This window comes from Oryza brachyantha, chromosome 4 (assembly GCF_000231095.2).
Source record: "Oryza brachyantha chromosome 4, ObraRS2, whole genome shotgun sequence".
Classification (NCBI taxonomy): domain Eukaryota; kingdom Viridiplantae; phylum Streptophyta; class Magnoliopsida; order Poales; family Poaceae; genus Oryza; species Oryza brachyantha.
Genome location: NC_023166.2, coordinates 20,123,770 through 20,135,255, shown reverse-complemented (window position 1 = coordinate 20,135,255; position 11,486 = coordinate 20,123,770). Strand labels below are relative to the sequence as shown.

At 41.8% G+C, this 11,486-nt stretch overlaps 2 protein-coding genes and 2 long non-coding RNA genes across 6 annotated transcripts; 2 read left to right on the top strand and 2 right to left on the bottom strand.

Moving 5' to 3' along the window:
* The first annotated feature begins 633 nt into the window (after positions 1-633).
* On the top strand, positions 634-4,295 carry LOC102717426 (farnesyl pyrophosphate synthase-like). The gene is made up of 12 exons (XM_006652881.3): positions 634-1,140; positions 1,343-1,367; positions 1,670-1,785; positions 1,889-1,975; positions 2,079-2,195; positions 2,275-2,363; positions 2,457-2,508; positions 2,875-2,970; positions 3,052-3,096; positions 3,173-3,262; positions 3,351-3,422; positions 3,886-4,295. The coding sequence occupies exons 1-12, from the start codon at positions 835-837 to the stop codon at positions 4,012-4,014; spliced, it is 1,224 nt and encodes a 407-aa protein (XP_006652944.2). The 5' UTR covers positions 634-834; the 3' UTR covers positions 4,015-4,295.
* A 2,434-nt stretch (positions 4,296-6,729) lies between these two features.
* LOC121054170 lies at positions 6,730-8,406 on the bottom strand. 2 transcript variants are annotated; one of them, XR_005811580.1, is made up of 5 exons: positions 8,320-8,406; positions 8,178-8,229; positions 7,793-8,099; positions 7,334-7,497; positions 6,730-7,233 (listed from the first exon to the last, which is right to left on the bottom strand). It is a non-coding gene; the product is annotated as an uncharacterized LOC121054170 (long non-coding RNA). The 2 variants fall into 2 exon arrangements; XR_005811581.1 differs by having other exon boundaries at positions 6,730-7,174.
* Positions 7,738-10,830, top strand: LOC102717148 (farnesyl pyrophosphate synthase-like). 2 transcript variants are annotated; one of them, XM_006652880.3, is made up of 12 exons: positions 7,738-8,057; positions 8,159-8,183; positions 8,401-8,516; positions 8,631-8,717; positions 8,811-8,927; positions 9,020-9,108; positions 9,432-9,483; positions 9,860-9,955; positions 10,036-10,080; positions 10,145-10,234; positions 10,314-10,385; positions 10,498-10,830. In XM_006652880.3, the coding sequence occupies exons 1-12, from the start codon at positions 7,794-7,796 to the stop codon at positions 10,624-10,626; spliced, it is 1,182 nt and encodes a 393-aa protein (XP_006652943.1). In that variant the 5' UTR covers positions 7,738-7,793; the 3' UTR covers positions 10,627-10,830. The 2 variants fall into 2 exon arrangements, with proteins under 2 accessions (XP_006652943.1, XP_015692183.1); XM_015836697.2 differs by having other exon boundaries at positions 10,145-10,240.
* LOC107304133 lies at positions 9,364-11,415 on the bottom strand. Its single transcript, XR_001550167.2, has 5 exons — positions 11,296-11,415; positions 10,984-11,203; positions 10,003-10,596; positions 9,704-9,881; positions 9,364-9,576 (listed from the first exon to the last, which is right to left on the bottom strand). It is a non-coding gene; the product is annotated as an uncharacterized LOC107304133 (long non-coding RNA).
* Positions 11,416-11,486: the final 71 nt, after the last annotated feature.

The following is an 11,486-nucleotide window of genomic DNA, read 5'->3' as shown; positions in this document are numbered from 1 at the left end:
ATGCTAATAAACTGCTTCCAGCTTTGCTGCTTTGATTGTGTGATGCAGCGAAATCGCGAAAAAGACAACGGTACTTAGATGCTTCGCTGCTGCTATGACAATGAGATAGCACCCCTATGTACTTCAAGGTTCAGTATTCAGAAGTCCTCCAGCTTTCCTCCCATAAATGTTCAGGAATCAGTATCATCCAGAAACAAACGGGACACTGACAGGGAAACCATGAAATAATTTAGTGAGAGCTATAAGTGTTAGCTGGATTAGAGTTTGAAAAATATAATTTCATGGCATGGCTTGTCGTCCCTCTGAACTCTGAATTAATCTGCAGACTGAACCCTGGAGTCTGTTCTCAATATTCAGAGAACTTGCTCTCCTTGACAGAAAGAAAGTCTCGGTTTTTTTTTCTCTATGGCTGTACCGATCATTGGCCGCATCAAAAATCTGAGGCTGAAAGCCACCACGGAGATCACGGCCAATGCATATACGACTTGAGAGTTCAGATTTGCTATGATCACTGACACTGACATGAACGAGCATTCGTGCAGAGCCACTCGGTCACAGATGCTTCTCGCGCGTCGCGAGCGCTGAAGCTTTTTTTGTTTGCTAGCTCACCTGCATCCAGCGCCACTCGCTCGCCGCGATAATCTATCCACGCAGGACGCCGGCTCGAACGAACCTGCAGCCATAGCTAGACATGTACGGTTAAAAACCCCAGACGCAGCAGCAGCAGCAGCAGCATGCTGGATTGCTGATTGATTCGTACGTTTGATCACTCACTCATCGGCGGTAGGAAGAAAGATCGCAGCAGATCACTCCGGCGGGCGAGTGGATCGATCGATGGGGGCGCTGGCGGCGACGATCGCGTCGCGGCTGCCGTCGGGGGTGTCGGCGGCGCTGGCGGCGGTGGCGGCGAGCCCGGGGGAGGTGGCGCGGAGGGCGGCGGGGCTGGAGGAGGAGCTGCGGGAGCTGGTGGGGCTGCGAGGGCGGGGAGGCGGCGCGGAGCAGGGGCAGGGCGGGGATGGCGATGGGAAGATGACGCGGGAGAGGTTCGTGCGCGCGTACGAGCGGCTCAAGAGCGAGCTGCTCAACGACCGCGCCTTCAACTTCGACTTCACCCCAGAGACCAGGCAGTGGGTCGCCAAGGTCCGTTTTGATGCGGTTGTTAACTTTTTGTATCTATATTTATTTTATTTAAAAGTTTTATATAACTATCAATTATTTGTTATGATTTAATTTATTACTAAAAAATATTTTATAACTGTGCATATCCGTATGTTTTTACTCAGTAGTATCTCTATTGTTTCTGTCAAAAGCTGGAACGTGATAACGTGCTGTTATCTTGCAGATGATGGACTACAACGTGCCAGGAGGTGAGCAGGCGTCCATGACGGCATGATGCAGAACTGATCTACTCCATCCGTCCCAAAAATAAATCAAACTTTTGGTTTCCGTGCCTCGCATTAAATTTTTTTAAGAAATTGAAAAAAATTAGTCACATGTAAAATGCTATTTATAATTTATCATCTAATAAAAATAAAAATATTAATCGTAAAATTTTTTTAATAAGACGAAAAGTCAAACATTATAGGTAAATAAGACGGAGGGAGTATATTATTATGCATAGGGCTCCTGCATGCTTACATGTCTCCTTACGTTTGTCCTCTCTCTGAAGGGAAACTGAACCGAGGGCTCTCCGTGGTCGACAGCTACATGCTGCTGAGACAAGGAACGGAGGTTGACGACGAAGATTTCTACCTCGCCTGCGTGCTCGGCTGGTGCGTCGAATGGGTACGCGAGTAGCACCGACATCGCCGGCGGCCAATCTGAATCTGCGACGAAGCAATTATCTGATGCATTGAGAGCTGATCAGTTTGGTGTCTGAATTCTGCAGCTGCAAGCGTCAGCCCTCGTGCTCGATGACATCACGGACAACGCCTACACGAGGCGAGACAACCTCTGCTGGTACAAGCTACCAACGGTGCGTTGTCGCTTGCTGTTCTTCGTGGTAGAATCTCTGAATCTTTTTATCCTGGGAATGGCAGATGACTGAAGATGTTCAGATGATTTGGCAATGTTGTCAGGTTGGTTTGTCTGCTATAAACGATGGCGTGCTGCTCAAGTGCCATGTCCAGGCAATCATCAAGAGATACTTCAAGGAGAAGTTCTACTTCCTGGACCTCATGGAGCTATGGAACGAGGTCACTGGACTTGTTATTACAAATTTGATCTTTGATTGGCACATTTGACTCAAATTTGGTTTTTGTTTGTGTGGGACAGATAGGCTTGCAGACTGCAATGGGGCAGATGTTGGATCTCATCACCACTCATACTGGCGCCAAAGATCTTGCAAGATATAGAATTCAAGGGTATGCATGGATATGTGCATCATTTAACAACACTACTCAAGTTAATTTTTTTTTGTGATTTCTCATGTTTAACCATCCAATTGATTCTGCCAGGTACCGTCGCATTGTCAAGTACAAGACGTCATACTATTCTTTCTATCTGCCGGTCAGTCTAAGATTCAAAACTAAACAGTCAAATCGTTAAAAACTACTCCTTCTCTCCCACAAAAAAACTATTTTTTTGGTTTTCGTATCTAGCGTTCGACCATCCGCCTTATTTGAAAAATTTTCAAGAAATTTTTAAAAAAATTAGTCACACTTAAAGTACTATTCATGATTTATCATATAATAAAAACAAAAATATTAATCATAATTTTTTTCAAATAAGACGAAGAGTCAAACATTGTAGGTAAAAAGTAAAAGATTAATTTATTTTGGTACGAACGGAATATATGCTAACAATGCTGTAGTACAGAATTCAGAAAGACAAACTGTTTGTTTTGGTTCTAAATTTTGCTCCCTTTTCATACAGGTTGCCTGTGCATTACTCTTGAATGGTGTGAGACTGAGCGACTACGTTGAGCTGAAAAATGTACTCATCGAAATGGGTGTGTACTTTCAGATACAGGTTCGTATATTTCCAGTGGTATAAAAATGGTTGTATTGGCCTCAACTCCATGACTTATTCTGACTGAAATGCACTTGTCAGGATGACTACTTGGATTGCTTTGGCGACCCTGAAGTGATTGGCAAGGTACAGAACAAATTGCCCTTGCCATTTTGTTTCTGCAGGTAAAATGATCTGCTTTACTGAACCCAGTGTGGTACAGGTTGGAACAGACATTGAAGATTACAAATGCTCCTGGCTAATTGTTCAAGCTATGGAACTCGCTAATGAGAGTGAGATGAAAATACTATACGTAAGAAAATCAGCCCATTTTTTTCCTTTTATGCTACGATCTCTTCAGAGAAAGCAGCAGCTGAGCCAGACTTTCGTTGATTTCTTAGGAGAACTATGGTAAATCTGACCCAAAATGTGTTGCGGAAGTGAAGAACGTATACAGGGAGCTTGATCTTCAGGTAGTGCAACTCTTTCAGCCTCATCTTTTGACATTATTAAGCATAAGTGAAACGGTTTATGGACGATTAAAAATAATTTATGGATAAAACATTTATATACATGTTGCTAGCGATCTAAAAGCAAAAGCAAAAGCTGAAAAATAAAATATGATAAGAAAACCTCAAAATTAACTAGAAATTTAAATTTAAAATACAAATTTGGCCTATAAGCATAAGCAGAAAAAATGACGCTGTGTTTTTCACTCAGAATTACTTGCTTCAAACGTACCAAAAGCGTAGTTATAGTAGTAAGTAGCAACATATGCAATGCTATGATCTTTTTGAAAAGATTAATCTGTTTATATATTAGCTATCCTGATGCTTACTGCTTTACTGTACATAACTCAAGGGGGGAAAAAAAGGAGTTTTCCTACCACTGGAAACGGAACATCTAATTGTAAAACTTTAATCCTTTGTTACATAGGACATATTTTTGGAGTACGAGTCAAGAGTTTACAAGCACCTGGTTTCGACCATAGATGCCGAGCAGGATCGTGCGATTCGGGATATTTTGAAGTCGTTTCTGAAGAAGATTTACAGGAGGAAGAAGTAGAACCTCTCCAGAATGTTACATATCATGCATACCCTGATACTTTTTACAAAAAAAAATGGACAAAAAAGAAAGTGACATCTGGACCTGAGAGAGGATCCTCTCATGCATGCATATGGGCAAAATAAAAACTATATAATGTGTTGCAATGTAACATTAATAATATGCAATACAATGTTCCTCCTATAGTATGGAGAAGTTTTTTTTTGTAAAGAAAACAGTATTTTGGTGAACGTTTTTCGTACAATGGTATGTGCATATAGTTTTTGTACATAAACCCGTAATATACCAGTGCAAAAGACCAGTGACTCAAACAGTTCTGTGGATCGAGCAGAGCTTAAATAATTTGGCAATGTCAGGAAACGTTACCGAGAGAGAGAACATGGATCGGAACAGTATTCTAACCCAAGACATGGATACCAGCTGAGCTAGCTGCTGCAAGAGGCGAGCCGAATCCCTCGTATTCTGCCTGGTGAGATAAACAAGGCAGCATATGTTTTTGCTTTTCCTCACGATAGATCCAGGGGAGCAGCAGACTGCAGATGCGCCCGTTCAAGGCGCTAGAAAACAACATGCCCTAATGCAGAGTAAGAGAGTGTGCACTGTGCAGGGAGTCCAGAGAAGGTCTTAGATGGCATTAATCTACACTGTCAAGTTGCTTCCATTGTCAATAACATAGTGTTAGAGCAAGTTCAATAGTATAGCCAACTACTAGCTCTAATTAATCTATAGTCAATCTAATAGTCAATTTATACAATAGTTACCTACAAAGTATTAGTATATGATCCCACATATCATATACACATTGCGTCTTGGAGCCCGTGCTACAGCTAGCTATAAATTAGTAGCCTACTACTCTTCCCTCTCTTCTCTTATCTCTTTAAAATATGTTTATAGCTGGCTTATAGCTTGATATTGTACCTGCTCTTAATTAGCAGTAACTTTTTGCTTCTCCATTCTCCAATGTTTGAGTACATCACCCCACTGATCCATCCACCCCATTTCTGAATTCCCCCGAGAAAACAACTCCCTGCACCACTTGGGTGGTATGTTGGTCTTTTGAATACACTTAGATCTAGGCGTCATGTACCAAAACTCTTTCCTTCTAATATATTGACGTGTAAATTTTTTGCGCACTCGAAAAAAAAACAGTCAGATCGTGGATTTGTTTTCTGCACCCAAGATATGGATCGAAGACGTATTTAGTATAGAACTATAGATCTTTGTATGCACTAGCTTGTTAGCTAGTGTGAACTGCTGTGGAGTACTCCCGTAGCCATTTTCTGAGGTTCAGTTCGCAAACAAAGAAAAGCAAGAGATTCATGGAGCTAAGCTTCTGAAATGTTGGTTGCTCTTTCAGATAAACTGGTGTCTAATATTGGTTCATCTGAACATGTTGCTCTAATGAAACCCGTCCCCGGTAATGGCTAATTGCTGTCACCATTCCAAGGATGTTCTCAACCTCATCGCAACTTACGGAGGAAACAATGCTTGCACATTACAAGTGCACTGCAGCTGCATCAAGTTGGTCACAGCCGAAGACGATGCTGGAGTGTTGCTTACTGCACACACACACAGCAGCGTAGGGGGATCGTAGTAGGCAGGGGGAGGAGACGGGCGTGTTTCTGTGCGTCATGTCCGTGAATCTTGTGGTTTTGTCCGGGGGCGCGCCTTGGGTAGTGGACGGAGGTGGAGGTGGCTGGACGCAACGAGACCATGTGAGATCGCTTTGGATGGTAGCTACACTTTGAGGCCCCCCTTGATTCAAACAAAAAGAAAATTCATATGAATTTTTAAGGATTTCATTTCTATAGGAATCTTTTCTATAAAGCCATTTGAATCAAAGGAATAAAATCCTATGAAATTCCTATAGAACGTCTCTTCTCATACAAGTTTTGGAGAAAATTTAACAAAAGGCAGAACCTTATAGGAAAAATCCTTTGAGGTTTTTATCTCTTTTAAATTCCTGTGGTCCAATCAAACGATCATTCGTACGTTTTTCTTATGTTTTACACTTACATAATATTAAATAATATTAATTAATATTATGAATATTAATTATTAATATTAATTAATCATTGGATATTACTTCTCTTTCAATCTTATAATTTAGCTAATTGTGGCAGAGTGGTAATTTCGGGCGTTCTTGCATGTTGGCATGTCCATGTGCACTGCACAGTCCTAAAAGTGGCAAAAAGTTAAAAAAAATTTCTCTTTCCATGGCAAAAAAATAAGTGCAATGGTAAGAGTGGCATTTGGCTAATTGCCAAACTAAAAGTGGCAAATAGTTAAATTTCCCTATGTTGGAAGCTTCCCTTACATCTTATCTGCAGGGCCCCCAATCTACTGAAAGTAGCTTTCGAAGTTGAAATCGTTGAATAACTATTTGAGATCTTTAATGTCCCAAGAAAGGTTAAATGGTTTGGCATCTTTATTTATGCATTGAGAAGAAATTATTAGATGGAATTGATATTGATAGCAATTTAGATCACAAATATTATTAGGAGCGTAATCGTGCCAACCGATCCAAATTAGCCCATGCTAACGGAAATGGGGATAGCACGATCTGCCTAACCCACATGCATTCATTCCCGAACAGTCCAACAACAGATTACATCATGTTGTTTATCCCACAAAGATTTAATTTTTGATCAATTACTACATTAAAGTTAGGTAAAATAGAAAACAGATACATTGTGATTTAAAAAAGTAGTCGACATATGCATTGAGGTTTCAAAAGTAAAAAAACATTATGGTCTTTGTAGCTTTTTACAGGTATATATGAGGTGTGATAAAAATGAAGTCTTTTTTTTGGACGGAGGAATTAGTAACTAGCAAGGCACGTCTTCTCGCGAGACACTATCACAGACAAAGCTAATGCATTAAGAGACGCAGCTACTGTTGCAGCAACAGCAACCTTAGCTTGCCGCAACAGTACGTGCGCTGTAGTTAGCTGTGGCACGCATGCATCAAGAGACGCAGCGTGCCAGCATGTTAGGCGTCACGTTAGTGGCCTTGATCGAGCCAAGCACGCGAAAGTTGGCTCAAATGGCGTCCAGAATTGCATATCTGAGTACTTTTGAGTTGCCGCCGGTGCACGCCATGAGATGGTGCCTGGTCGATCGGCCGGAAACGCCGGATCGATTTCTCGATCGATCTTCTCCTGGAATCAGTGGAGGAGAAGGCGCGATAGAGGCAACAATAGCTGGGAAATATATGCGACTTTGTCCAGCAATTGGTTGATTAGTTAGAACATATCAACAGTAGTTTATAGAACAGATCAACAGTAGTTTATAGAACATTTCAACAGTAGTTTATGTACCTCTGACAAGGCAGGCCTGCAACTTGAAGGTGGCTGCATCGTCGCATGCATGCATCGCCCTCGCCCAGTGTACCGTTAGTTCGACGTGATGATGATATGATGCTGAGTGTGTCAAACATTCCAGCTCGATCATTGTTCTTTTCGCCATGACAAAGCCGATATAGCTGAAAAACATGCACATCGCATATCAGTAACACAGTAACAAGTCATACGAACAGCTAGAGCTAGCAACCACCGCCGAACCACCCGGCCGGCAGAAAATTGAACGCTCGCGTGCGCCAGCAAACTGAGCTTTGATCTTCTCTCGCCACGTTCTGCATTTGTGCAGAATAGTAGTGCAGTGCAATCAGCAAGGACCAGACCCACTAATCCAGCACCGGGCCTCTATAAATACAGCCCCTCCACGGGACTTGCTTACCTCGCAAGCAGTCGCAAGGGGAAAGAGGAAGAAGAACTAACCATGTCCATGCAGGTGAGGCCTCTTAGCAATAATGGAGACGACGGCAGGAGCACCGGCGTCGAGCACGAGCTCATGGAGAAGCTGAGGTTGCGAGGCGAGGCCTCGTCGGTGAAATGCACCAGGCAGGAGCAGCGGTGGCAGTCTGATCATGGCATCGCCGACGCCCGCGAGAGGTTCATGCTGGCGTACGGCCGGCTCAGGGACGACCTCGTCGGCGACGACTCGTGTGACCTCACCGACGAAGCCAGGAGCTGGCTTGCTCAGGTATATGTTTCTTTTCTCACTTAACAGAGAACGTATTAATCTCTGTATAGTCTCAGCGTTAATAGTTTGAATCTTTTTATCTTTTGAATCCATTTGGACAGATGATCGACTACAACGTACCTGGAGGTGAGGAGCCATCTTCTTTCGTGCAGCTAGTTTGAATGCCTCTGATCTGAAAATTGGACAAGAGTCAAAAATTAAAGTGCATGCTTTACATTCAGAGTACAAGTGAAGCTAGCTGATTTTTTCAGTAAAAGAATACCTGAGTTTTAGTTTTGAGCAAACCTTCGAACAGTTTCTAAGTCACAGAAAAGTTTCAATATAATCATCTATTTATCTATAGGGAAGTTGAACCGAGGGCTGTCAGTGATAGACAGTTACTTGCTGTTAAAACAAGGAAGTGAGGTTACTGAAGATGACTTTTTCCTTGCTTGTGTGCTTGGTTGGTGTGTAGAATGGGTAATGCTACTCAGTCCATCTGCTCATCATCCTTTTGTCTCAACAACTTTCTTCTGCTCATGTCAATACTAAGTGGCTTCAATTCTCGTCATCCGTATAAAAAATTGCATGTAGTTCCAAGCATGTGCACTACTACTTGATGATATCATGGACGATTCATATACCAGGAGAGATCAGATTTGCTGGTACCGGCGACCTGAGGTTCTTCAACCATCTTCACATGATACTCTAATTCTCTCTATAAGCTTTAATAAAGCATGCTACTTAGTTCTTCCACTTATAATTCTGCTATAGGTTGGCCTCAGGGGTATAAACGATGGAATTCTACTAAAATGTCACATCCTGATACTGATAAAAAAGTATTTCAGAGAAAAGCCTTACTTTCTTGATCTCCTGGAACTATGGAACGAGGTCAGGAAACATCTGAATTGCTACTGAAACATCAGTTGATTTCATAATTTTTGGTGGCATTTGATACTGTTTAGAATGGATATTTTGTTCAGATAGCTCTGCAGACTTCTCTGGGGCAGATGCTTGACCTTATTGGCACGCACACTGGAGCAGATGATCTTGCAAAATACAGCATCCAAGGGTATGAGATCCATGATCCATCTACCTCTCTCTCTCTTTTAAATGTTAATATTGGGATGCTGCTCTTATTAAGTACTCCCTCCACTCGAAAATGTAACCACCTTTGGATCCTGCCAGTCTTTGAGATACTATTTTGACCAATAATATTTACAAAAATAAGTTATTTTAAATAAAAATAGTTGCATATTATGATAATTTGTTTAATGATAAATATAGCTTTTTTGTTATTAATAGTTAAAATTTAAAATGTTTGACTTCGCACTATTCTAAAAGTAGTTATATTTTAGAAAGGAGGGAGTAACTATCTTTTCTTTTGTCATGTAGCTACCGTCGCATTGTTAAGTACAAGACAGCCTACTACTCCTTTTACCTTCCTGTAAGTCTGGAAGACCAAAACTCATGCAATCCTACCTTTTCACTTCTCTCAGTGTCATATATCTGAGTATTATAGGCAGTGGAACTGTAAGATCTGCAAGTTCACGAAATCACAAGAATTAGATAATAGAGGCCTTTTTTGCTGCAAGTTTTTGAAAAAAAATGCAGGGGAAAATATGTTCAGGTCAAATGACATTGGCTATTCTAAATTCTGATTATACCTGTTTTTAGTTGTTGCATGAATCTTTTAAAGACAGAACTTCCATTCTTCAGATGATAATTGTGTCACACAATAGATTGCTTGGTAATCCATTATCCATGCCATGTATATTCAGTCCGCGCAGTATGTTCATATTTTCCTCTACGGCTTTATATAGGTGGCCAATGCTTTGCTCTTATCTGGTGCAAAACTTGAACACTTCAATGGTCTAAAGGATATACTTATTGAGATGGGCATATATTTTCAGATACAGGTACGTGGCATGCTTTTTAAAAAAATAAAACCTTATGTTAATTTTACCTTTAGTTTGACAGTTCAGGAACCTCTTGTCAGGATGACTACCTGGACTGTTTTGCTGACCCCAACACCATAGGCAAGGTAACAACAAATATCAAAATAGTTTTCAGAAACAGAGAACAGCTGACATTATTCTATATTGAAGATGGGAACTGACATCGAAGATCATAAGTGCTCCTGGTTAATAGTGGAGGCTCTGGGTCATGCTAACAGCAATCAAATAGAAGTATTACATGTAAGTGTAAGTTACCATTTCGTTCTAACTGAAAAGTGTGGAGATGAACAGAAATAACACCACACATACACATTCACAGAAGAACTATGGGAAGAAGGATTCAAGGTCTGTTTCTGAAGTAAAGAGGACATACGCAGCGCTTGATTTGAAAGTATGACTGTGATATTTTCTCTTTATCTCGACTCGCATCGCATCATTGCATGCTCTAAGTAATGTTGGTGTGGGCTATTGATTTGGCTGACTGTGAGTGCTGTCCTGCCCAGGATATCTTCTCCGAGTTTGAACGTCGATGCTACAACCACCTGGTCACCTCAATCGAAGATCAGAAAGACCGTGCAGCACGGGAGATTCTGAAATCATTTCTGAAGAAAATTCATCAAAGGAAGAAGTAGTTAATAAGTTGTAAAACAATTGTGACCAGCATGAGCTTCTGGTAACATTAAAAAGGATCAAAATCTATCTCTCCCATAAGATATAATAATGCCATGTTATCAACAGCCATATCCATTGTAATATTCGTAAATCAGATCAAAAACAATTATAATAAAACGGTGCTTGGGTTCCCAATGACTTGGTTTCCAATATTTCTCTTGTCTGATTGATCACATCCAAATTTCAATTGATGAATAGCTGAATGAATTGTGCAAATCAGCACAACCACATATCCTTGGCAATACTGGGATGGTGCTATGTTGACTCGACTAAACCAACTGGAATTTCTCCGAGATTGAGAGATCGGCAGAACATACCTCTGCCAGATTTCAAGCCATAGCTTTCAATTTCAAGTTCAATAGGGGATGGATGGCCAGCCGTAGTGGAAGCACAGCGGATTCTCCCTTCGACCACATCCGCCGCCGATCTCTTGAACGCTCGCTAGCACCGCACATACCAGCGTCGTAGCAGCTGGACTCCCGTCTCACTCGGATTGGCGGCCAGATTGAGCATGTCCCCCCGCCGCCGAACCGTTGCCTACGGAGCGCCGCCGCCGGAGGGTTTCCTCGTCAGAGCCGACTTAGCCAGGAGAAACTACAAGTATAAGTAAGAGTAAGAGCGCGTCTAACCCCCTGGCCCGTCGCGGCGGATGCTCGCCGGAGCTCCGCCGCCGCGGCGTGTCGGAGAGAAGGGGGCGCGGGAGTGAGGAAACGCAAAGGGGACCTAAAACAGAAATAAGTAACTCTCCAGGGTCTTTCTGAAAATAACCGTCTTCCACCACACATGTTAATCCGGAATTGGCAGTTTATCCCCTAAAATT

Excerpts from the sequence above, each read along its gene's own strand:
- LOC102717148 (XM_015836697.2), top strand. The coding sequence starts at position 7,794 with ATGTCCATGCAGGTGAGGCCTCTTAGCAATAATGGAGACGACGGCAGG. Across the intron at positions 8,928-9,019 it reads TCCTGGAACTATGGAACGAG|ATAGCTCTGCAGACTTCTCT; the intron begins GTCAGGAAACAT and ends TATTTTGTTCAG. Across the intron at positions 9,484-9,859 it reads ACTACTCCTTTTACCTTCCT|GTGGCCAATGCTTTGCTCTT; the intron begins GTAAGTCTGGAA and ends GGCTTTATATAG.
- LOC102717426 (XM_006652881.3), top strand. The coding sequence starts at position 835 with ATGGGGGCGCTGGCGGCGACGATCGCGTCGCGGCTGCCGTCGGGGGTG. Across the intron at positions 3,263-3,350 it reads GTGAGATGAAAATACTATAC|GAGAACTATGGTAAATCTGA; the intron begins GTAAGAAAATCA and ends TTGATTTCTTAG. Across the intron at positions 3,423-3,885 it reads ACAGGGAGCTTGATCTTCAG|GACATATTTTTGGAGTACGA; the intron begins GTAGTGCAACTC and ends TTTGTTACATAG.